The following is a 26,465-nucleotide window of genomic DNA, read 5'->3' on the forward strand; positions in this document are numbered from 1 at the left end:
TAAGGGAGCCTCACCACAGCATGCAAGGGGTCCCTCCCCTTTGGAACCATTCAGTTTTTTCAAGCCTTCCACGGAGCTCATGTACCACTCTGTTTGGAGAGCCGCAAAAACCTCCCAGCACGGCCCTAGCAGGATCGAACTTGTGTTGCTTAAGACCAGCGGCACAGCTAGAGGGGGTGCAATGCACTAAGTTTTGCAGGGAGTTTCACCACAGTGTGTAAGGGGCCCCTCCCCTTCTGAGCCATTCCAGGAGGTGGGAGCAAAACGGAGGTGTGTGCTTGGCTCCGAAGGGAAGGGGGAGGGGCTGCTTGAACACTGCAGTGCGGCTCCTTGCAAAATTTAGTGTTTTGCACTCCCTCTAGCTACGCCGCTGGCCAAAGCACCACAGAATTACCCAGGTAAAGTCAGATTCAGGTTATTTGGTTCAGTCAGCAGGAGGTAGATCTTTCTTATTCCTGTGCCCAGAATGACAGTGACCAAGTTTCCCACCCACCCTCTGCACTTTCTTTGGGCGGAGTCCATAATTAGCCCTTTGAGGGTCCAGTTGGTTGAATTGTCTTCTGGAAGCTGACAATGCTCTTATTGTGGACGTGAAGTGTGGTAGAGAGTCTTTAATATTCCATACCAGTGACCTGCTTTATCCATGGCAGACTCAGGAGCACATTGGAATAAACTCCATAGCGGTCATTCAAGCCACAGCCATCGCCCCAAGACACAGTTCCGATGAGCTGCCACTGGCCAGTCTGGTTGTTCAGTGTGACCATGGGGCCTCCAGAGTCTCCACTACAAGCGTCTTTCCCTCCTGGGTAAGCAAGAGAGAATCAATCAGCATGAGAATGTCTTTCAGCTTGAATATGACACAGTGCTCTGCACAGCGGACATGAGGAAGGGACCGTGGAAGGTTCTTCGATTCCCCGCCCAGTCACAATACTGTCCAAGAGTTGTTCTCTTTTGCTGTGTGTGTGTGTGTGTGGGGGGGGGGGAGTTAGCAGAAGAAAAGCACAGGCACATCCCAGTTTCTCAGGTATTTTCTGTGAAAAGAATCTCAGGTAGCAGGGCCATCTTGGAGAGTCACCACCAATCAGTGTAAACAACACCGCCGGACTTAACTCCATACAAGGCTGGTTCATATGCCATAACTGAAGCCCCTGGGATATCACATCAAATGAGTATCTTGAGATCTGGATTAGGTAACAAGATTTTGAAACTCTAAGGGTAAATCACAGTAGACCTTATCACTTTGGTAGGTCTGTGTCTTATGGACTAATCCTATGTGAGCCTTACACTGCCAAAACCAGCATTCCAGCAGCTTACTTTACAGCTGTCGCAAAGGGCAATGTGTCTTTTGGAGCAGCTGGGCCACGCCACAAGCAGCGAGCAGGAGCCTGCCAGCTGTCCCTGGATGTCCCTCGGTGCCAGTAAGACAATGCAGGGGGTGGAAGGGAGGCAGGATGTGGAGGAGACGAGGGCAGAACAAGGATTGTGGCCTGGAAGAGGGTGGTGTCGGTGGCAGTGGCACCACTGATCTACCCCCTTCCAGACTTTGATCCGTCTTCTCGGTTCCACTCAGCATCACTGGTGCAGGTCCAAGTTAGGGGAGGAAATCAGCTGGTGAGACACCCAAAAACTTGAGGTTTTAAGAAAATGTGAAAAAAGACAAATCCAGGAATAAAATTTCCTCAGAAATTTGGGCTGGACTCTGACTTTCGTATTAGCCCTGGACTTTACCTTGTTTTTCTCCAGCACAGATCATATCTTCTGTGACTGCCTTCTGCAGTCTGGCATAAACTTCCTTGCATGTTGCGTGATCTGTCAGGGGGATCTCAATCTGGGTCACAAAAGACACACTCATGAGTGAGACAGCTGGAATAAGTGGGTTGCTGCATTACAGGCCAGAGGGCCATCTATTAATTTTAGAGCACAGGCCACACCTCTGCTCTGCCATGACCCACCCTAGAGCCACTACATGTAGGTCAGGTAATCCCAGTCATACCCAGGAGACAGGTGCCATACAGCACAAGTGGTTCTGCTCCCTGTATCTGGTTGTCAGCTGTTTCGTGGTATCCAGACCCCAGGCGTAAAGGGAGTTCAGCAGGACTGAAGAAACCTGGGGAGCCTTCATAGCAGGACTGAAGGCTTATGAATCAGTTTTTCCAAGTCTTTCCTCCATGGAGCTCAGAGTGGTGCATTTGGAGAGCCCTAGGAACCTCACAGCAAGGCCCCAGCAGGATCAGACTTGAGTTGCTCAAGAGCAGTGGCATAGCTAGAGGGGGTGCAATGCACTAAGTTTTGCAGGGAGTCTCATCGCAGCATGCAAGCAGCCCCTCTCCCTCCCCTTGGGAGCCATTCCAGGTGGTGGGAGCAAAACAGAGGTGTACGCCTGGCTCCGAAGGGGAGGGGGGCTGCTTGCATGCTGCGGTGAGGCTCCTTGCAAAACTTAGCGCTTTGCACGCCCTCTAGCTATGCCACTGCCTAAGGGTTGGGACTGCAGCTGCTGCATTCGGATCATTTTGGGATCAGTCTTCTTCCCCACTGATCTTAAGAACTGCAAATGATAATTTAGTTCATAGGATGGCCAGTGAGCAAGTTTCAACCTTGAGGATCCCTAGTCATGAGATCAAAAATAAGGGCCAGGGGACCTGCCTCCCGTGCTTCTTCCCTGGCTACGCAACATTCTCAGAGGCATAATGAAAGCCAGCATCACCTCCATCAGGGCATCTGGGAGACGATGCAAGAACTGCTTGCCCCATCCGCTGACAATGACCATGGCACCTGGCAGAAGAAAACAGACAGCTGTGTTAGCGGTTGGGATCTGGCACACCTCCACAGAGAGAGAAAGGAGAAAAAGGTGGCACTCTGATCTATCCCCCAAGGAGTGCTTTCCTCACCACCTGTCAAAAACAGATTGCAGTACACCAAAGAGATATCCACTGGGTAGTAGCTGTTATAAATTCAGCAGAAGCTGATCCATTCAACTACTTCTGTCTAAGGCCCACGTGCTCTGCCTGTGAAAGGTCTCCACCATGACCAGTTGCCTTTGTCTTAAACTGGCACTGAGTGGCTGAAGGTCCAAGGCCACGTTCTCACCTGTACGGTGTGAGCCATCGGGAAAGCAAACAGGCATCACATAATCATTCAACCTGGCTTCCTCCGACAGTTCCAGCAGGGCGACATCAAACTGCAAGGTGGCTGCCTTGTAAGAGGGGTGAATGACAATCCTCTGGGGTTGGAGCTGCTGCTCAGTACTATCGGTCCTTTCTGTTCGGTGTTTCCCTGCACAAAGAGAGGTTGGAAATGAAGGAGTGCAGGTCTCATTTCAGCAATACGTCACTTTTCTTAAAAGCCTGAGGGGTCTCCCTTGTGAAGCTCCAGAAGCCACTTGCCTTCCTGAATGAAGTTGGACTTGTTCAAAGGTAACCAGTATTTGTCAGCCAGAATGAATGGAATGGTTTCTTTTGCCTTCATATGGAATGTAATTGTTTATTTGAAACATTTCTGTCTCGGCTTCCCTCACATACAAGGGAATGCCCAAGGCCAGAACTTAAAAAAATACAAAACAGCACCAAAAGCTCAAAGATTTATGGAACTAGAGTTGCTTCTATGCTAGAGCCCCTTAGCCTTGGAATGACGTGGTTTTTCTTCAGTTAGCTAAAATTAAAACGGCCGTTCTCTGCAGCATTTAATGAAGGAGCAACATCTTTTCCCATGGCAAAGTTCCTTCTAAAACAGGGGTCTATAAACTTTTCAGCCGAAGGGCCGCATCAAATTATCTGGCACGGTGTTGAGGGCCGGGAAGAAAAATTAAATATAAAATTTAAATAAATACATTAGAGATGGAACTTAGATGAATGACTGAAATAAATGAATGAATGGGCTCAAATGTCCAGGATTTCTCCAAGCACCAGAACAGCCTAAGAAATAAAGCACACACACTTAAATGGACCCCCATTTCCCCACCCCACAAGCACAACTCTGGTAGTGTTTGGTCAACTGGGCCAGAGGCTCTCAGGGGAACAGAGGCTGGCCGCGGGCCGGACAGAAGCTCTCTGCGGGCCGCATCTGGCCCCCGGGCCTGGGTTTGGAGACCCCTGTTCTACAATATCTCCTCACAAGCAAGTTCCATTTAGCAAGGGTTCCTGGTAGCTTCCAATTCAAGTTTGTTGCATGCAGGTTCAGTTCATTTTATTGCTTTTTGTGGATCCTGGCTGTGGAGTTAGTGGTTGATTGCCCCTGGAGTCATCTCTCTCCATTGCCTTATCCCTGTTTCAGGGCAGGGGAGGAGGCTTTGCTGTCCTTTGATTATAAATGCAAGGAAATAATTAAAGACACCCTCCCGGCAGGAACAGAAAGTGACATGGGACAACTGCAGGGAGACTATTCAAGGATCATTAATTGCCCAGCTGGAATCAACAGGAAGTGATGAAATGGACTGAATCTGCAGAGAGGAAAGGCTCAGTTTAAAAGCACAGGAGCCCTGAAAAGAAGATATCTTTGGAAGTTATCTGTGTTTGGTGGGGGATGCCTTTTACTGACAGCCAGGTCTGCCAGTGAACAAAAGCCAGGATGACCAGATGTCATAACTGCAAGAGGGCAAGGCACCCCAAAAGGTAGGACATTGTAAGGTAGGGTAAGTCTTGCCTCACGAACCTTATAGAATTCTTTGAAAAGGTCAACAGGCATGTGGATGCGGGAGAACCCGTGGACATTATATATCTGGACTTTCAGAAGGCGTTTGACACGGTCCCTCACCAAAGGCTACTGAAAAAACTCCACAGTCAGGGAATTAGAGGACAGGTCCTCTCGTGGATTGAGAACTGGTTGAAGGCCAGGAAGCAGAGAGTGGGTGTCAATGGGCAATTTTCACAATTGAGAGAGGTGAAAAGCGGTGTGCCCCAAGGATCTGTCCTGGGACCGGTGCTTTTCAACCTCTTCATAAATGACCTGGAGACAGGGTTGAGCAGTGAAGTGGCTAAGTTTGCAGACGACACCAAACTTTTCCGTGTGGTAAAGACCAGAAGTGATTGTGAGGAGCTCCAGAAGGATCTCTCCAGACTGGCAGAATGGGCAGCAGAATGGCAGATGCGCTTCAATGTCAGTAAGTGTAAAGTCATGCACATTGGGGCAAAAAATCAAAACTTTAGATATAGGCTGATGGGTTCTGAGCTGTCTGTGACAGATCAGGAGAGAGATCTTGGGGTGGTGGTGGACAGGTCGATGAAAGTGTCGACCCAATGTGCGGCGGCAGTGAAGAAGGCCAATTCTATGCTTGGGATCATTAGGAAGGGTATTGAGAACAAAACGGCTAGTATTATAATGCCGTTGTACAAATCGATGGTAAGGCCACACCTGGAGTACTGTGTCCAGTTCTGGTCGCCGCATCTCAAAAAAGACATAGTGGAAATGGAAAAGGTGCAAAAGAGAGCGACTAAGATGATTCCAGGGCTGGGGCACCTTCCTTATGAGGAAAGGCTGCGGCGTTTGGGCCTCTTCAGCCTAGAAAAGAGACGCTTGAGGGGGGACATGATTGAGACATACAAAATTATGCAGGGAATGGACAGAGTGGATAGGGAGATGCTCTTTACACTCTCACATAATACCAGAACCAGGGGACATCCTCTAAAATTGAGTGTTGGGCGGGTTAGGACAGACAAAAGAAAATATTTCTTTACTCAGCATGTGGTCGGTCTGTGGAACTCCTTGCCACAGGATGTGGTGCTGGCGTCTAGCCTAGACGCCTTTAAAAGGGGATTGGACAAGTTTCTGGAGGAAAAATCCATTATGGGGTACAAGCCATGATGTGTATGCGCAACCTCCTGATTTTAGGAATGGGTTAAGTCAGAATGCCAGATGCAAGGGAGGGCACCAGGATGAGATCTCTTGTTATCTGGTGTGCTCCCTGGGGCATTTGGTGGGCCGCTGTGAGAGACAGGAAGCTGGACTAGATGGGCCTATGGCCTGATCCAGTGGGGCTGTTCTTATGTTCTTATGTTCTTATGACATCCAAGAAAAATGTTGGACATGACAAAACAAAAGCTAAAAACACTTGTATACTTATTTCATGTGGTTAATTTAAACACTGTATTACTTATTATTAAATTTAAAACTATACATATAATTTATCAAATACGAGAAAGACTGTGCGTTGCCTGCAGGGGCCTGTTCACTGGGAAAAGGACATTTAAGTTATTTTTCAGGACATGGGGCTAAAAAGAGGGCGTGTCCTGGCAAAAGAGGACGTCTGATCACCCTGCCAAGGGCCCATGTCCACTGAAGGATACACCTGGCGGGGCTGACCCCTGTCTATCAGTGTCAGTAGTAGTGCTCATTGTGCCACAGGGGGTGCCTGCCACATCAGCCCCACGCAAGCTTTGCATTGGTGCTGGCACTGCGGGCAGTCTATAAAAATGGTCTCCTGCGGGCCTAGATGGAGCACACTAGATGGCAACCAGGGAAATAGAACTGAGGGCCTGTTTTTTAACTGGGATGTCTGAGAAATTGGGGTATTTGGGGATATTGAACCCTTGCCACTAACCCAGGATAATCTTGAATGACGAAGTGTTGATTATATCAGAGCTTCGGAGAACAGGGTCCTCCAGACCCAGTACATGGTGGAGACAGTGAGCGGCGGTCACGATCCATCGGTTACCTAGGAGGCAAGAATATCTGAGTGTTCATCCCATTCAGGTCAAATTCTCTTCCACCCCCCTCCCCCCAAAACCAACACAGTTTAAGGCAGTGTTTCACTAGGTGGGTCGTGAGCCAATTTCAGGTGGGCCCCTATTCATTTCAATATTTTATTTTTAATATATATATTAGACTTGATGCTACCTTGGCATGTGACTACATGTGGGGAAATGTTACAGCTCTGTACTTTTAACAGGCTACTATGAAGATGCTTTTAACAATGCTAGTCAATGGGACTTCCTCCTGGGTAAGTGTGGGTAGGATTGCAGCCTAGGACTGTTAAAATTTTTTCTGCTTGATGATTTCACTTCCGGTCATGACATCACTTCCGGTGAGTCCTGACAGGTTCTCTTTCTAAAAAAGTGGGTCCTGGTGCTAAACATCTGAGAACCACTGCTTTAAGGTATGACATTGGCAGGGGTCTCATGACACAAATGGGTTTTGCAAGTGCTGGAACAGGGCTGGTCAGCAGCAAAGCAAGCCAAGTGGGGCAGCAGTGTGGCGAGGAGGGCGTGTGAGCGGAGTCTGAGACATGCAGCGGTTCCTCTTCTAGGAACCTTTGCCATGCTGGGGAAACTCTCAGGTTTCAAGCAACATCACCCATGAGTGAGACTCCACCATCTGGAAAGGAGAGGCCCAGTCACTCTCCTTCACGCCTTGCTGACCTTTGGAGTGTGACGGCCGCGCTGTGACATGTTCTATGCAAAACTCTTTGGAAAATGGCCCCAAAGTTGAAAGTAGCTCAAAACGGTACTGTGGGCCGGTCAGCTGCAGGGGCAGCAGCTGCAGGCATGCAAATACACCACCCTACGCCCCTTCAAGTTTCTGTCCCCTGACAGAAGTGAGTCACCCATGCAGTGGCATAGCTAGGGGGAGTGCAAAGCACTCGATTTTTCAGCAAGCCTCACTGCAGAGTGCAAGGGGCCCTTCCCCCTCCTCTTCGGAGCCATCCCAGGGGATGGGAGTAAAACAGAGGTGTACACCTGGCTCCAAAGGGGAGGGGCCCCTTGCACACTGTGGCGAGGCTCCTTGCAAAATTTAGTGCTTTGCACCCTCTCTAGTTACACCGCTGCACCCATGTCTTCCTGCTACAGACTTATTTGGCATTTATTCTGCTTTTGCTGTTGTAATCAGTGGTGTAGCAGCACATTCTGAAATGCACATTTTGAAATGCACATTTTGAAATGCAGGAGCTTGTCATCACAACACTCCCACCATAGTGACACCCCACTAAGGCCAAGCGACCTCCCCCCCTTCCCCCCAAAAAAAAATCAGCTTTCAAAATGGGATTTTAAAAAAATCCCAGAAAAATATAAGAAGTATGTTGGACTGGTCACCTAGGCATGTTTACTCAGGGGTACGTCCCACAGTGTTCAGTAGGACTTACTCCCAGGTAAATGTGCATAAAATTGTAGCCTTATAGGACTGTGCTGTGAGGCTACAATTCTCAACACATTCACTCTGAAGAAAGTCCCATGATCTTCAATAGGCCCAACTCCCAGGACTGAAGCCTGAAGACGACGTGATATACATAGTATCTCTCAGGCATCTTAACTCTCATGCCCCTAGGCAAATTTCTTGCTTTGCCTCTTGTTGAGCCGGATGCTTCTTGTTGGCTCAGGACATTTGAGAAAAGTTTCAAAGGCAGCACCTGAGAGCTCCTACTGATCCCATCACTGTTTTTGCTGTAGGAGAATTCTCAGAACTCGGCTCCTGACTATACCCTGATTGACATATCACCACACAATAATGAAAGAGAAATAGCGGAAGATGAATGACAGAATCAGCAACAGAACCACTTCCCTGACCTGTCTCAATAAAATGTTACGTTTGCCTCTCCTTCTGACCGACGGATGCCAAGAGGTTCTTACCAAGCAGGGAGCCTCCGCAGAAGGGGCGCCCATTCCTGTGCAGCATGGCCATCCACGGTGAGGTCCCTTTCTGGGCGTAGCGTCCATTGGCAATGCGGGCCAGGAGGCTTCTGGAAAATCTGGGCTTCCCACAAACTGAAACAGAAGGGAAGGAAAGGGCTGAGGAGGAGAATATCTGGACCCTCCAGATATTCTGGTGTGTATGCAGAATGCTGTGGCATAGCCACTTGTTGCACCACTGTGGGGTAGTGGACATCTTATTCTAGGTGGTCTCTTGAGGGGGTCTCCTTTGCACTTTTGTGCAACAGGGATGTCTGGTGGGTGGGGAGGCAGGTGAGGCGGAGCGCATGAGTTGTATGTTCTTGGGCGCCTCACACGGTGGTGGTGCTTTTTGAAGGACTGCAGTGGAGGGGCTCTGCCCTCACCTGCCTCCCCACCACTGCACATCCCTGTTGTGCAATGCAATGTGTACTTTTTAATTTGATATTGTGTATGTTATTTCACTCCACTCATTGGTGAGGACTGAAACCTATTACTATAAGAGCAGCAGCAACTCCTCAGTTGCACTGAGTTGCACTCAGTTGCACAGTTCTGTCTTTGAACTCTGCAGGCTGGCCAATGGCTCTCTCCTGACATGATGCCTGATGGAGATCATCCACTTGACTCTGCCACCTGGGCACCAGGCACATACCACTTGGGCATAAAGAGACATGGTGTTGTTGTGGAGCAGTTCCTTCATATGGGAACTCACCCAGGTGGGATCCAGATGTTTCCCTGAAACATATCTGGGTTTGCTTTGAATGACTGGGATAAAATCAGTTGGAAAGTGGGGGGGGGGGAGGACTTTTGGTGGTGTTTTTAGTCTGGTTTCACAGTTGCTGCCTGCTCAGATCTCCTAGGACAGATGGATGAGGAATTTAGATAATGAGTTAGGAATTTAGAAAATGAGTAAGTGCAGAATCATACAGGGGAAAAAAAGTAACCCTAGACCACCTAGTTCACTAATAGGTCCTCACTCCTAAGGTAAACCCACACACTTCAGGTTGTCAGCACTGAATCACTAGCTCTGGGTTTTCCATGATACCAAAGCAACTGTTACCCTGCACATGCCTGATCTCATCTGATCTTGGAAGCTAAGCAGGGTCAGGCCTGGTTAGTACTTGGATGGGAGACCACCTAGGAATACTGGGTGCTGTAGACCTACACCATAGTCTTTTGAGACTGAAGGTTGCCAACCAGGTTGCCAACCAAAGTACAGAGGAAACAAAAGCAAACATAGTTTTTGCTATTCTGCTTACATCCTAGAGGTCAGCCCTGTAACTGATGGGATTAGATGACTTGAGCCTCTGCATCTGCTTTTATGTTCCTGAAGTCTGAACTCTGGTTTTGGCTAGATGGACAGCGAGGAAGTCCTGGTCCTTTTGACTAAAAACCAAGCATCAGCCTTGAGAGTGTTTCTCAGGTGTCTAAGCATAGAGAAATACCCCCAAGCTTGTTGGTCACACTACTGGTTGCTCTTCCAATAGAACACATGCCAGAAGTGTAATCAGCTTTTTGGTGCCCAAGATCAGCTTCTGGTTTGGGGGCCGGTCACTGATTTTTAAGGCCAGCTACCAGCTAGGATCCACTTCTCAAACTAGGGCAGAGAATCTGATTCTGACAGTTGAATCTACAACTTCAGATTCCATCGAGGTGGATTCCTGAATAGATGTTTAAATGCCAGGAAAATTTCAACACTAGGGGTGTACAGAATTAGCAGTGTGGGCACAGAACTGCCGGCATCCCTTCAATGAAGCCACAGGCTGTTTTGCGACGAGAAGCATTCCACCCCCATCCCTGACCCCTGGCATTCTTGATACACAGAGATTTATATGTAGCACATTCGTTTTATTCTTTTCCCACCAGGGATTGTAAACAAAACAGTAGGAATACTACAAAATAGAGTACATAACAAATAGCATAATACCTCTTAAATATGTATGAGAGCCAGGAATATTGTGCTAAGCATATACTGCTAAACAGGATCCCCTTCCTTGGAATTTCTGAAGTCCCTGCTTTCCTCAGTCTGGCTGCATTGCATTCTACTCCACTTAGACCCTAATGGATATATGAGTAGCCACTGACTAAGAACATCAAGTTGTGGCTTGTGGATGTGAGGAAGTCCTGGTCCCTTGGACTAAAAACCATGCATCAGTCTTGGGTGTTTCTCAGGTGTGTAAGCAGAGGGAAAAGTCCCTCACGCTTGTCATGAACCACCATTCAAAACCATAAAGGGATTGTTTTTCATTGCACCAACTCCTGATAATGGAAGGTATGCATGCTTTTAGTTACCCACAACTCAACTTTTCAAAAGTCAAAACACTGCAATTCTGTACAGCAGTGGCATAGCTAGAGGGGGTGCAAAGCACTAAGTTCTGCAGGGAGCCTCACTGTGGCATGCAAGCAGCCCCTCCCCCTCCCCTTCAGAGCCATTCTGGGCCATGAGAGCAAAACGGAGGTGAATGCCTGGCTCCAAAGGGGAGGGGAGGGGAGGGGCTGCTTGCACTCCACGGTGAGGTTCCCTGAAAAACCCTGCTTTGCGCCCCCTCTCGCAATGCCAGTGCTTCTATGCAGCACTCACAAGCACGACAGGTACACCGATTTGGGGGAGAGGGAAGTGGCATGATTCCAGCAACAAATGGATTGAAGGTTGTGATGACAGCTTTGCGACAGGAGCACTGCTTTGAAGAAAGATGTCCTAATCCTCCTGTCACCCCCAACTAATGGCAGTTGTAGGTTTACTGTGTGAATAAGAGCGGCTGGTGTGGAAGTGACCCCTGGAGCGTTTGCCACACGACTGATGCTGCTTCAGCTTCTGACTGTCAAAGGTCTTTGGTTCTTGCTTGAGCAGTCAACTCATGCCAGCTCCTCTCCATCCAGTTTTCTCTTGCAGCCAGTCCACGTAGTTGGAAACCTTGGTGTACACTCCATAGACTTGTTTGCTCCCACACTCTTCTGGTCCTCCCCACGAGACCAGGCCTTGAGCAACCCACCTCCGGCTGTCAAGGTCTTGGATGACAAACGCTCCTCCGCTGTCTCCAAGGCAGGTGTCTTTCCCTCCTTCATAATATCCGGCACAGAACATGTTCTCAGTTACACTGTAGTTTCCTGACCGGGATTCGTAGCTTGTCTTACACTCAGCATGGAGAACTACTGGCAACTTGACATACTGCAGGATGTCAGACAGGGTTCGCATGCCGGAACTGATGACCTCGTCGACGGTGATGTTGGGATTGGAGATGCCCCAACCGGCCACCAAGCCCAGCGTGTTGGGCTGAGGTCCTACTAACTCATATTCATGCTCTGGTAGACAGACTGGCATAACATGAGCTGCCATGGTCACCTTCTCTTTCAGCTTCACCAGAGCAATGTCATGGTTGTAGTTCTGGATGTCAAAGGCCTCGTGGAGAATAATCCTCTCCACTGTCCGGTTGACAGCATCCACCTTGTTCCTCACATCATGCAGGCCCAGGTAGACCGTCACATGTTCCTTAGAGACTGGAATGATGGTGTTGTCTCGGCGCTGGGAGCGAAGGACGTGGGCGGCAGTTAGCACCCAGGACTCAGACAGAAGCGCTCCACTGCCGAACCACCTGTCATTGGGCACTCGTGACGTGTCCTCCACCACAATCAGAGCTTGCCAAGGGAAAAAGCCAGGCTCTGCGTTCCGCCCACCAATGATGCGCTTGACTAGGGTGGGCAGGGGGCGGGTGGGCTGCCCACAGACTGCAAAAAGAAAATAACAGAACAGGTGATTAGTCTACCATGACTGGACGTTCACCCAAAAGCAGCTGAGAACTTTGACTCTCTAGTGGATTATGCCGGGGTTTTCCTCCTTAAGACTAAATCTCAGTTGGCCATGTGCCAGCAGGGCTGGGTTCCCACAGTTCCAGCGACCAGACGTGTGTACTGAACTTCATTTACAATGCTTTACATTGTAATTTCAGAGTCGGACCTAACTTAAAATTTTAAGAAATCAAATGATTAAAGTTGCATACCCACATGCAATGTTTTAAATTTCAATTTCAATTTTAGATTTAGATTTTTTTTTTTTTTGGAATTTTAAGTTCTGCATTTTTAATTCAATGTGTTGATTTTGGAGGTGAGTGTTCAGATTTTAGGGAGCTTAAATGTAAATGCATGCAACCAATCAAATGTCAGTGGCAAGAAACTAGCATTTTATGGACAATATTTGGCCAGATGCCGAAATGCAAATTTTAATTTCTGGGAAACAATTATTTTCCAGACATAAGTCAACTGCAAACATAACTCTCTCCCCCATAGTCCCTCACCAATAAGGGTTTTGAGGTGTGCACCTGATTTTGGGTGGATCAAAAATGACAGAAGCTGAACACAAGAATGAAGTCAAGTGTATCCTGACTTCCTCTTATTCTCTTCCTGTGCCAGATTCATGACCCTTTCACTTTAAACGGTTACATGCATGTCCATTGCAAGCCATCCAACTGTCAGTCATTTAGTTATCCTTCCTCTGTCCATTGATTGTTCCATGCAAGCTGCTCTACCCACCTGCTTCTCCCCAACTGGGATTCTCACATATACCATTCCTAAATCCCAGGGCCAGGGTTTCAGGGGAAGAGTGGTGGTTGGGAGAATGGAACACATCCCACCTGTCACTCTCTGTAAGCCACAGTTCTCCACACTACTTGCAGCTCTTTGAGGGTGACTGGGATTAGACCCATCTTTGCCCCTGAACATCTGGCTGCTCCATTTAAATTTTCCTAATGGTCACCCACATCCCAAGATCAGTGTCAACAGAATTATGCCCAGAAGTTCCTCTCATGCTCCCTTCCACCATCCTCCACAGCATAATCTACTGGCAATGATGCATTGATGCCATGTGACACTATCCATCATTGCACCCTCATAAACTCAGAATACCTTCGCGAGGTGGGCAAGGAGGTGGCTGAGCTCCCTCTGTCCCCACCAACATGCACAGTGAGGCGAGGAAGCCGTGCCGGTCCTGTCGCTAGCCAGGACAGCCTGCCCATTCTTCGGAGGTGGCCTAGGCTGGCAACAAAACAGAACACAGACAAGTCGAAGTGCCGCTGCTCACGCATCTGGGAGAACGGCTGCCCACAGAGCCCCACTCACATTCGAGGCACTCACTGGAAGACGGTCTGGTCAATGGGGCAGAACAACGGAATTTAATCGCAGTGTAGACAGCAACTGTTACCCTGCACATGCCCGATCTCATCTGATCTTGGAAGCTAAGCAGGGTCAGGCCTGGTTAGTACTTGGATGGGAGACCGCCTGGGAATACTGGGTGCTGTAGGCTTATACCATAGTCTTTCAAGACTGAAGGTTGCCAACCAGGGCACACAGGAGACCGTGCGGAGCAACAACATCTGGAAACTAAAGTCAGAGCAGGATGGGGAGGTCCTCACGGTCTCAGGGCTTTTTTGTTTAACTCCTGTGGATGCAGCCGCCCGGCTCCTGGTTCATTTCCAGGCACAATTCACGGTGCTGGCATCTACAAAGGGCAGGGCCTTCTCTGTGGCAGCCCCATTATCATGGAACTCCCTCTTGGTTGAATTGAACTGCGCCCTCCCTGTTGGCCTTCTGGTGGGAGCTGAAACGTGCCTTTTGCATTCAGGATTCCCATCTTAGTTTTGTTGCTACTGGCTGATGGGTTTGAATAGCCTTGTGTTATTATTTGATATGCTGCTATCTGAAGTACTTTTATTGGCTGCTGACCTTTTATTGTAATTTTATGAATTGTTGTAAGCCACCTTGGGCAGCCCAAATAAATAAATAAATAAATAAATAAATAAATAAATAAATAAATAAATAGTGAAAAGCATCAGTGCACACACAGACTGGCAGCCCAATCCTAAAGCTGGTGGCTCTGCTGGATGCAACAGTGTCAAAAGGTCTACTGCTGCATCCAGCAGCACCGCTGAGACTGCCAGAGGTCTCCTTGGGGGGAAGGGAATTTTGTCCCCTTACCCCAGAGAAAGCCCCAAGCTCCACAATTTTGCAGTCTGAGATACTCTGTGTCAGGCCTTCCAGCCAGGCACAGAGTTCAGGATATGGCAGAGTTGGCCCACTCCCCTCCCACCTTGGTTCCTCCCCCACCCTTGTTCTGCCCCCCCCTGCCCCCCAGAAGCTTCACAGCTACCTGGCAGTCTCACCTAGCCCCAGTGGTAGTGCATCTTCCTTCTGCCAGCGCTTGGCCCAGCGTCTGACTGGTTCGGGCCCAGCATGAGTGCTCCCTACTTCCCAGGTGCCACGACGGTGCTTTATGGCATGTTTACGGCACCCAGTGCTCTCACTAAGACTCAGTGCCAGTGCTAAGGGAGCTCAGCGTTGGGCCCTCAGTTCCCAGGATCAAGCTGATATAGGCCAAAATGGATGGACGGGTTTAGAGCACCATTTGTGGGCATGACTGCCAGGACCATCTCCTTCATCAAATTAGCGCAAACTGTAATAATATTTTTCTCAAGTGAAAATAAACATGACTGGAAAAGAAGACCCCATAAGGTACCTCATTACAATCCACAGAAGAAACCAAGCCATCAACAGTGCATAAAAGTCTGAACCTGGAAGTGTAGGGTCTGTGCTGTAGACTTATTTATGGCAGGAGCTTGTTCGTTTAGGTGTGAGTGTATTCAGTGAGATTAGCACAGTGAGTTCTTTGCAAATGCAGAATGCAAAAAGCTTCGCCTCTGGAATTTCCGCTTGTCATGCAGCTGTGAAAGGCACAAGAGCCCTGCCAGGAAAAAGTTGGCTATCCTATGTGAAAATCTAAGCATACATTGGCAAAAAAATTAAACCAATCCACCCCAAAATGCACAGAGATTCTGCATGACCCAAGAGAGGGCGGTCTCACTGCAGAATCTCACTCTCATCCCACCCACCCCCACTATGAAGCAAGCATCTGTGTACATTTAGTAATTGGCAACGCTAGAATATCATCTGGCAGCCTTCCTGATTTCTCCTAAACTGCACTAGAGTTAATTGAGTAACATTCAGTGGCACTGAAAGGCATTATGCAGTTATTGTTTCACTGTCTGTGGGTGAAGCGAGTGCTTTGATGAAGTGATACTGACTCAAGAGTTCGCAAGGGTTCCGCAAGCTGAAGGGTTGAAACGACAAAAAAATTGTAATGTTGCCCAGATATGCCCTGCGCTGATTCTGCGCATGGTTTATCAGTGCCTGCTTCGTGTTCAGCACTCCCTCTTCAAATTCATTCATGACATCCTCCCTGAAAAGAGTTAGGCTGCCTTTAGGAAGCCTGAATCTAAGAACAACGATGCCCACTGCTTCTAAACATGCTCCCTATTATGTTGCTTTTCATTGTAAACAGAAGGAATGACCAGCCTTTAAAGCAACCATTTTCAACTACTGTGCCATGGCACACTGGTGTGCTGCAAATGGTGCCCAAGTGTGCCATGGGAATTTGGGAGAGAGTCATTTGTTAGTAGGGCCATTGAGGGATGTGACAGCACAGTGTGCTTTGTCAATTGTCAAAAAACTGATGGTGTGTCTTGACCATTTTAGTGCCTTGCTGGTGTGCTGTGAGATGAAAAAGGTTGAAAATCACTGCTTAAATGGAAGGAAAAAAATGCTTGATATTTTCTCTAAGGCCTGCAGCAACGCCCTAGGCATGTTTACTCAGAAGTAAAAAGGACAGAGTCTCAGGGCACCTGAATGACTGTGACCCAGAGAAACCCATGTGGAAACAAGCATTTCCCACAGAATAAGTGCATGCTTGGATGCAAAACGCATGTGGGTTTCCTTGTCTGTGAGACATCCATGAGTTCTTTTTGCCACAGAATATCCAACTATCAATGGCTACCCCTGTTAGTATAAGTGCTTTTAGCCACAGTTGGTACTCCTCTTTCTGAGGTTGTTACTCAGAAGTAAGTCCCCCTTCATCCAGTGGGACTTGCTCCCAAGTAGGTGTGCATAAGATTGCAAAGTAAGCTGTCCAAAAAGAATTGCACACCCCAGAATGTTTATTCAGGCAGTGCAGGACAAGATGCGAATGAAAGACCTGTAGTGGTTCCTTTTCTTGTAGTAGGGTCTCTGCTCTATGCAGACACTCCCTAATTCTGGAAATTGAGATCCAGCTAGAACCACACACTCCTGCTCAAGAGGAAATCTAGTTAGTGCGCTTGATTCTCTTTTGTCTGGAGAACAAGGCCTGGAGTGTGGCAAAAGTAGACACCCTTTGTCCATGGATTCTCATTTTGCATCATAACCTGGAAACGTTTGCATCACCTTTAACACATGGGAGCAGAAGTAAAAGAAAAGAGTTTGTGTGGAGGTTATGGCTGGGCAGTCTAGGTACCTGGTTGGCAAGATGGCAGGCGTGCCCCCAGCTCTGCACTTCTCCAGACCCCTTTGGCATCACAAGTGTAGGTACCTAGAAGAGAACAAAGTGTTAGCTGGGAACTGAATAACTTTTGCCACCAGGTGGCGATATAGGAATACTGTATCTTATCAGCTTTCTTTTTAGATATGTAGGTATGCCATTATGCTCATCATCATCATCATGAAGATCGATGCCCCCAAGTAGCTTGCAGTCTAAAACTGATGGAGAAGACAAGGAAGGGAGAGGCCAGGCTAGCAGGAGTGAATGCCACTTATGCTTAAAATTTGATTACAGCTGGCAATGAGGATTCAGGGATTTAAGGGGATTGTGGGGGAAAAGTGGGTTTTGAGATGCCATTTGAAGGATTAGAGAGGTGGTGGCACATCCCGCTTTCATAGGGGTACCAAGACTGATGGGAAGAGAGCTATTTGAGACCAAAAGGTGTGGAAGGTGGTTGATTCAGAGGAATGAGGGTCCCAGGCTTGGATACAAGGTGCTTGCAACATGTGCTAGTGACCTAGTCCTGTACCAGTGGCATAGCTAGAGGGGGTGCAAAGCACTACATTTCGCAGGGAGCCTCACCGCAGCATGCAAGCTGCCCCTCCCCCTCCCCTTTGGAGCCATTCCGGGTGGGGGAAGCAAAATGAAGGTGTATAACTTCTGGGAGCATTCCACTGAGGCCTTCTGGGTGTTCACCACTGTTTTGCTCATGTGGCCCAGAATGGCTCCGAGGGGGAGGGGCTGCTTGCATGCTGTGGTGAGACTCCCTGCAAAACTTAGTGCTTTGCACCTCCTCTAGCTGTGTCAGTGTCCTATACTGTTGGAAACAGATTTTTTTTTTTGGCAAAGAGTTGTAGGTGATGAGATAGAGTCATTATAATACATCATTGCACACCCCAGGACAAGTGCTGGTTGAACTGGGACTGCAGGTATCAAAGACCCTAGAATTTCTTTTTCAGCAGCAGGTAATAGCCTCTCTGCTTCTTCGCACAAACAGACAAAGCCCACAAGCCATCGTGAAAAAATGCTTGAACCTCTCTGTAGCTACGAGTCCTCCTGTGAAGAACTGCAAGGTTATATAATGTACCGGATATGATTTGGGGTTTGTGGAGAGTGGACAAGTAACCTCAGGCATCTAAACATGCCAAAGTTATTGCCAGATAAAGACTGAAATGACAGCAATCCTTTCAGAGCAGTGTTGTCAAAAATAAGGCTGGCACATCAGCACACCCTCCAGGCCCTGAAGGGAACGAGGGAGATGTGTTTCCAACAAAGCGATTTACATACTGAGCCTCTGCGTACCAATGGCTAAGACAGACAGAACATTCTTAACAGTGGCCACACAGTATGTTGTTCACTCCTGCTTAGAACCCGAGTTTGCACATTCATACTTACAAGCAAGTTGAAACCAAAATGGTGCAGCTGATTTTACTAGAGCTTGCCTGGGACACACAGGCTCTGTTCAGGCAGCAGCAAAGGAGCTTTAAAACTGTCTCTTAAACCCCTATGTGAATGTCTGTGTCGCAGGGAAAGTCCACTTTTAGGACAAAAGTGTGTAACCTGCAATGATGCTCATGGATTTGTCCCGGTGTTTTGCTAGTTTGCTACTCTCAGCCCACAAGAAAGAGCTGTGTGCTGGCTGGCGCATTTGTGGTTTTGATTGGTTTGCCACATGTATGGTGCTGCTTACAAAAGAACATAATAACAGCCCCATTGGATCAGGCCATCGGCCCATCTAGTCCAGCTTCCTGTATCTCACCGGCCCACCAAATGCCCCAGGGAGCACACCAGATAACAAGAGACCTCATCCTGGTGCCCTCCCTTGCATCTGGCATTCTGACATAACCCATTTCTAAAATCAGGAGGTTGCGCATACACATCATGGCTTGTACCCCATAATGGATTTTTCCTCCAGAAACTTGTCCAATCCCCTTTTAAAGGCATCCAGGCTAGACGCCATCACCACATCCTGTGGCAAGGAGTTCCACAGACCAACCACACGCTGAGTAAAGAAATATTTTTTTTTTGTCTGTTCTAACTCTTCCAATACTCAATTTTAGTGGATGTCCCCTGGTTCTGGTATTATGTGAGAGTGTAAAGAGCATCTCTCTATCCACTCTGTCCTTCCCCTGCATAATTTTGTATGTCTCAATCATGTCCCCCCTCAGGCGCCTCTTTTCTAGGCTGAAGAGGCCCAAATGCCGTAGCCATTCCTCATAAGGAAGGTGCCCCAGCACAGTAATCATCTTAGTCGCTCTCTTTTGCACCTGCTGATGACAGAGAAGGAAAAACCTTCTCTGTTTAAAGGCCCTGTATCCCCCAAAATACAAATACGGAGACAAACGGACAAAAGCTTTCATCTTCATGCCCTGATTACGGCCTTCTTTGAGGCTTTCTGGACTTTCTTCTGCTCTTATGCCCTCCATAAAACTTGTCTGCTCCTCCTCCTGTTGCAGCTGCTCCTCTAACGAATCATACACCCCCCCCCCATTGTGATGGCTGCATCCCCCAGGCAGCTGGTCTCACCTGTGATGTTGGGGACCATCTGATAGTATGGTTGCTGGCAAAAATACTGGATCCCCGACTGGTATGTGGTCAGATTGAGCGGTGTGGAGAAGGTGACAGCGCCGTGGGCTAACTCAGGGGGGGTCTTGCAGTCTGCAACTGAAAAGCCAAGCAGGAGGGAAAACATTCAATACAACAACAAGAATATCATCAGGAGTGGGTTCAGGGTCTCCACAGGATCCTCTAGAAGTTCCCAACTTTATTCCAAATCCTCTTTCAATTATCCAGTGCCTTTAGATCCACAAACCTTCTTCCTTTCCCTGCTAAGCCAGGAGAGGAAATCTGAGGAGTGGATGCTTAAAATCTCCTTAAAGTTGCCTCCCGGAAGCTGCTGTTAGCCACAGAGAGGGACATTAGGGAACCCCAATTCTTAGGTTACCACTCTCAACCCACACTAACAGCCCCATACTATGTAAACATTACCCTCCCCACCAATGCAGCTGCACTACCGGAGTGTACACTGTATCCTGGGAGGGGGCAGTCCCAGAGGTCTCCTCTGGGCAAGGAAAAGGCCTGTATGGAGGCAAAAGCCTCTATTTTGCTCTAGAGGTGCAGAATGGCTCTGAAGGGGAGGGGCCATTTGCATGCTGCGGTGAGGCTTCCTGCAAAACTTAGTGCTTTGCTCCCCCTCTAGCTACACCACTGGCCTCACCTCGCTTCATGTTTTGTGTTTTCTTGTGGAATCAATTTATGAGAGGCATCAAGTGTGAGAAAACTGGTGATGAAGAATCAGGGGGTGCTACGTCCTTGTCTGAACCAAGCTTCACACTTGTGGTTTATGGCTGATTTGCCTCGGTCGCTGCTCCTCCTGTGTAGTGTCCAGCCACTGGTGTGTCTTCTTCTAACTAGTGGCAATTACATTTTCAATTACTCCTGGATTGGGTTGCTGTGTCTTACACGGGACATGCACCTTGAGCCTTCCTGTTGCAGGAAGGGAGAGAAGGACAACCCCACCCGCTGCCTACCTCCTTCCTCACCTACTGTAGCAAGCAAGAGATGGATCGGGACCAGACCTACATGGCTGTGCTTTTTCCTGCAACTCCAGGTAGCTTAAAAGTGCAGGTAATGGATGGCAACATAACTTTTGGAAGAGCTCAAAGACATTTGTTGTGGCGGCATCTCCTGGGATATTTTCAGAGGTACCCAGAAAAAAAGCCCACATGAAAAAAGCTTACAAAAACATTGCCTTCATGGGTTAGGGTTAGGGTGGGAGGAATTCAGTGGGTTAGGGTTAAGGGATTATTTTGTGGGGATTTTTTTATGGGCTTTTTTCCTAGAACCTTTCCAGGAGGCCCTGTGGACAGCTTCGGAATAGAGTGAAACTGCTGCTGCCCTTCTGGGCAGATACCCCTTTCCAAAGCCCACAGCCTCCATATCATCTTAAGTTAAGCAAGGAAATGGGAGAGAGCAGCTACTTTTCTTGTTAGGGTGAAGGCAGATGTAACATTTGCAGGCTGGGAGGGGGGCTGGTTTGAGGGCAGTCTCGCCACGTTTAGTTCAAATCTATCATTTCTTCTGCTGGTACTTTGGGGAAAAAAGTCAGTTCTAAAACCTGCAAAAGAAACTGGCTGATTGCCTGGCACTTGTGTTGTCAGCAGCCCCTGAAGAAGGAACATATAAATGATGACAACTTAATATTAAAAAAGTGGGGGGGCCACCAAAAGTGGTAGGGGTGAGGTTTGGGATCAGCAGTTGATGTGCTGATCTGTATCTCTGAAATGCAACCATGTAACTATGAAGAAGCTGGACGTGTACTGAGACTGAAGATCTCTTGGTGAGTCTTCTTTTTATTTTCCATCATTCTTCATGGTTTGTGAAAGAACAAAACATAAAGAACAGCTGTCATTTAATCACTCCTAGGCTCACTGGAGGGGGGGGGGAGTGGACTGTAGGGAGGAGAGTTGTGGCATAAGAAAAATCATCCCAGAATGCAGTCAGCCACCCTAATGAGCACATCTGTGACTGGAGTCAACTCTCATCCCAGTTCACACATTAATCACAGCCTTTCAGTTAAGAAAGAGCAAGGGGCGGTCAGTTGCAGCCAGCAAGGACGGCACATTGCCCCGATAACAGTTGGCAGGACAGTCATAAACAGCGTTTTTTATGGCTGCGTCTGAGGACTTGTGCGGAAGTGGCTTGCTTCTGTTCTAAGGAACAAACAAACCAGGAAAGCCAAATGCCGTTCTTTGAATTAATGAGGAAAATTAAGTTTGCATGCTCTGGTCATATTTAATTTGAACAGGTCGGTTTGCCGACATTTCATTTAATTTGCCAGCTGTATTCTCATTGCACAACAAGCTTTCTCTTGCTGCAAGAAATCACTGTTGCTTTACTTGGGTTGCACAATTTTTCTCTCTTTTGCAGAGCCTCACATTTCTGTTCTAATTCAGTGGTAGTCTGACTGTGTTCTGGAGAGCCCTGGGATTCTTGGAAGACTTATTGGGGTTCCTCAAGAAGAAGATCAATAAAGGTGGGCAAGCTGCCCTGTACGACAGCTTGCCCACCACTGCCAATCTTCTTCTGTAATGCAGTGGCATAGCTAGAGGGGGTGCAAAGTTTTATAGGGAGCCTCACTGCAGTGTGCAAGGGGTCCCTCCCCTGGAGCCATTCCAGGCTTGGGGAGCAAAATGGAGGCATACACAGACCATCATCTAGTCACAGCACTAAGCGCACACTTCTGTTTAGCTCACCCTACCTGGAATGGCTCCAAAGGGGAGGGGGAGGGACCTCTTGCATTATTATTATTCTTATTAACAGTATTTATATACCACTTTACAACTAAAGTTCACAAAGTGGTTTACAGAGAAAAATCAAATCACTAAATGGCTCCCTGTCCCAAAAGGGCTCACAATCTAAAAAGATGCAAAAGAACACCAGCAGGTTGGTTGGCAACCTTCAGTCTTGAAAGACTATGGTATAAACCTACAGCACCTGGTATTCCCAGGCAGTCTCCCATCCAAGTACTAACCAGGCCTGACTCTGCTTTGCTTCCGAGATCATGGTATAAGCCTACAGCATCCGGTATTCCCAGGCGGTCTCCCATCCAAGTACTAACCAGGCCTGACCCTGCTTAGCTTCCGAGATCATGGTATAAGCCTACAGCACCCGGTATTCCCAGGCGGTCTCCCATCCAAGTACTAACCAGGCCTGATTCTGCTTAGCTTCCAAGATCAGACAAGATTGTGCATGCGCAGGGTAACAGTTGCTGTCTACAGCCACTAGAAAGACACTGCTGGGGTGAGATGGGCCAGTTACTCTCCCCCTGCTAAAAAGAGGAGCACCCACTTGAAAAAGTGCCTCTTACCCAATTAGCAGGGGTAATGGTTGCATGCTGCGATGAGGCTCCCTGCAAAACGTAGTGCTTTGCATCCCCTCTAGCTATGCCACAACTGTAATGTGCAGCTAGGGGAATGCTTTTCGAATAAGGTTGAGTCAAAACTATGTTTTTTCAGGAACATTTTCAGCAGTGCCCAAAATTGCCTTCCTCTTCCAATGATTTTCTGCCGTGCCTGCAGAAATGTTCATCTATTCCAGCAATTTTCAACCAGTGTGCTGCAGCACATTGGTGTGTCATGAAAGGTCTGTGGGTGTGCCACCAGAGTTTGGAGCACAGCAGTTGAAAATTGCTGAAAAACTTTTCTGGGTTCTGCGGCTCTCTTTCGAGGCAACTGTCTGTAGTGACAAATTGTCTGTCTGGTGGAGGGACAGAAAATTCATTACTACAGACAGTTGCCCTAGAAACAGAACTGCAGAACCTGGAAGAGTCTCCCAGAAGCTGTAAGTGACATCACAAGAGGCACAGAGAAGATCATACAGGTAATTGCGTGGTTTGAAGAAAAATGTTGGTAATTGCTGAGGTATTCATTTACATGGCTGTCCTTCTCTGGAGTTAACTTTGTGTGCTTTTTGTGATGCCAGTGTGCTACCAGATTTGAATGGTTGTGTTGTTTACTGTGTCATTCTTGTTTATCTTAGGCTCACTTGTGACTAATCCAAGTGGGACTGCCCCCCCCACTCTCATTTGGCTTGATTTGCCCTTCATGTTATCATGTTGCCCAGGGGTGTCCAAAGTTTTTGGCAGGAGGGCCACATCATCTCTCTGACACTGTGTTGGGAGCTGGGGGGAAAAAGAATTAATTTACATTTAAAATTTGAGTAAATTTACATAAATGAATATATTAAAGATGAACTTATATGAATGAATGAAGGTCTTGCAATAGATCAAGGCCTATAAAAGGCCTTGTACAAAGCAAGGCTGGCCTTTCCTTCACTGCCACTGCTGCATCACAAATGTAAAACAGCAAGTAGTGGAGGGAGCCCTCATCCTACAGCTCATGAAAGACGTCAAACAGTTGCCCTCACGCTGAGAGCAGTTGCGTCAGGCCAGTGTGGGCTCCAACAAATCTCCGGAGGGCCAGAGGCTCATTGGAGACTGGAGGCTCCCTGAGGGCCGCATTGAGAGGCCTCGAGGGCTGCAAGTGGCCCCAGGGCCGGGGTTTGGGCACCCCTGATGTAGCCAAATCTGATTGGTTATGTTAGAATCCTGTTGTCTTCCAATTCACCTAATCCCTGTTGACTGGGAACACCCTTATCCAAAAATGAGATCAAAGCTGTAAACAGGAGAAAAAAATGACAACCAACTAGCAACAGCTGGGTCTACAGGGATCAAAGATGGCAAATTGAGATGGATTTTTCACAATCAAAATGTCTGGAGGAAAATAGTTCTAATGCCCCAAATTGCTGCTTCGGCCTGAAAGATGAAACAGAAGCACAATCTATTCAGACACCAGCCAAGGACATTTGGGGTGGGAGCAGAGCCCAGAAAGGTCTGATCAACATGCCCTGTGAATTCAGCATTTTCCCTAAGATGTGGCCCAGAATCCTGTGCCTTGTGCAACCAGTTCATTACAGACAAGTTAACGAAGAGTCATTTCCCTGAAAATAGAATGTTTGAAAACCGCTATTCTAATTAATTGGGGGGAGAGTGTAAGGAACGTGGGAATCATGTGAGTGCAGGTGAGATACTACAGATTGTGAACATCAGTGCGAAAATACTTGACCTATTTTTAATTAGCTTTGGTTTCAGCAGGGATCAAGTAGTGAAGACTTATAAGTGTCATATGGCAAGGAAGACAGTAAATGGGCTTTCTAGGTTAAGGTTGTAGGGCATGGTGGGCTTAAGGTAGAATGTGGTCTACTGGTGGTTGACTGGCAAGTTCTGGTGGTCTTCTGACCACCTGCTGATTGTTAGGATACTTGAAAAATTGCTGGATCAGGTGGACCATAGTCTGACCCTGCAAGGCACTTATGTTCTTAAGCAAGAGTGCATACTTGGGACTGCTTAACACAATTTCTGGAATTTCCAGCCTTGCTTTGTAAAACACATAAATGGACCATGAAGATATACACAGTCAGTTCCTTCTACTCACAGCTTTGCTACTCATGGATTTGTTTATCTGCAGGGAACAAAATTGCCACCTACCTCTCTGTATTCACTGGGAGTTCTTGGCTATCAGCGGCATTATGAAGGTCTCCGCTGCAGCTGAGACCTTCAAAAGCTTCCCGTGGCCATTTTAAAGCTACTTGTGCTATTTGCAGGAGTAATTTTTAAGGTTTCCTCTGCATTCTAAGGGTTTGTGTTGCATTCAGAATGCCAGTGGAGACCTTCAAAATGGTGCCCACGAATAGCACAGGTAGCTTAAAAATGGCCATGGGAAGTTTTAAAATGGCCATGGGAAGTTTTAAAATGGCCATGGGAAGCTTCTGAAGGTCTCTGCTGGCATTCTGCTGGCATTATTTGCAACCGCTGTGTTCCAAACTCTGTGGCGCACCTGCTAGCCTTTCATGGCATACCAATGTGCCGTGGCACACTGGTTGACAATCACTACTTTAATGCCTCCTTAATAGCCTTTATGGCTGGTGCCTGGTAGATAGTCGACACCCCTCATACCTGCTTGGGTTTGGGTAAACAGATAAAGTGTTTAGCAATTGGAATGTAGGCAGTGAAGGGAAGAGATACCTGTGTTTGAAGCTAGCTGGCAAGAAGGATTCTACGGAGGAGGGATCTCTGTAGTCAGGCTGCTTGTTTGAGGGAAACATGTGAGGTTACAAAGAAGAAGAGGGCCTCTTGGTTGGCCCACTCAACAATATTTAGAAATAAACAAATATTGCAAACCAAAATGGGCACAACCTGACCCAAATTAAGCCCTTGTAATCCCCACTGAGTCGAATGCATGATATTGAAGTGTGTGCTTGACTCCTCTGGAAAATTTTTTAATTCGAACTGCCTTGGTCTCCATGTCTTGGTACCTTGCCTGGATACATTTCTCCAGTACTCTTTCTTCAAAAGAAAGCTGACCTTATGGTAACTGCTGCCCCTGGAACCTCCTAGCATTCTTTGAATTGGAGAGCATGAAACAAAACCTATGCTGGTCATGACAGCTAAGTAGGGATGAAGGAGCTGGTACAGCACCACATGTTCCTCTACTCCTTCTACCTTATTGTTATTTTTATTGTTATTGTTGGCAACCTTCAGTCTTGAAAGACTATGGTATCACGCTCTGAATGGTGGTTCTGGAACAGCATTTAGTGTGGCTGAAAAGGCCGATTCGGGAGTGACAATCCCTTCCACACTGGGAGCAAGTGCAGTCTGTCCCTGGTCTGTCTCCCTGGCTATGGGCCTTCCTTCTTTGCCTCTTTAACTCCTTCTACCACATGATGACTATTCCTAGTAGTGCTTATACCATAGTCTTTCGAGACTGAAGGTTGCCAACCAAGGCCAGGGCTACTAGGGTGGCAACTATTGTGGTGGCACATAGGTTGGGGACTGCTTTCTGGGGTGGATCAGGGCAGGGACCAGTTTGGGCCAGGAGGTGGGTATTTGCAGCAGCGCCAATATCCTGTGCCACTGGCCTGAGCCCCACATACTTGGATTTATGCTAGCAAAGGAGCTGGTGTGGATCTGAGTA

At 47.7% G+C, this 26,465-nt stretch overlaps 1 protein-coding gene and 1 pseudogene across 1 annotated transcript in view; one reads left to right on the top strand and one right to left on the bottom strand.

The window, feature by feature from the left end:
- Positions 1–611: 611 nt before the first annotated feature.
- Positions 612–26,465, bottom strand: part of MASP1 (MBL associated serine protease 1) — a 76,669-nt gene continuing 50,815 nt past the window's right edge. Inside the window, exons 9-16 of the mRNA XM_066619215.1 lie at positions 19,459–19,596; positions 16,909–16,983; positions 8,556–8,690; positions 6,533–6,646; positions 3,088–3,273; positions 2,705–2,772; positions 1,729–1,828; positions 612–802 (exon numbers count right to left, since the gene is read on the bottom strand). Of these exons, the coding sequence (XP_066475312.1) occupies positions 612–802; positions 1,729–1,828; positions 2,705–2,772; positions 3,088–3,273; positions 6,533–6,646; positions 8,556–8,690; positions 16,909–16,983; positions 19,459–19,596 (1,007 nt within the window). The remainder of the gene's footprint in view (positions 803–1,728; positions 1,829–2,704; positions 2,773–3,087; positions 3,274–6,532; positions 6,647–8,555; positions 8,691–16,908; positions 16,984–19,458; positions 19,597–26,465) is intronic.
- On the top strand, positions 13,771–13,890 carry LOC136646924 (5S ribosomal RNA; annotated as a pseudogene).

This window comes from Tiliqua scincoides, chromosome 3 (assembly GCF_035046505.1).
Source record: "Tiliqua scincoides isolate rTilSci1 chromosome 3, rTilSci1.hap2, whole genome shotgun sequence".
NCBI classification, from domain to species: domain Eukaryota; kingdom Metazoa; phylum Chordata; class Lepidosauria; order Squamata; family Scincidae; genus Tiliqua; species Tiliqua scincoides.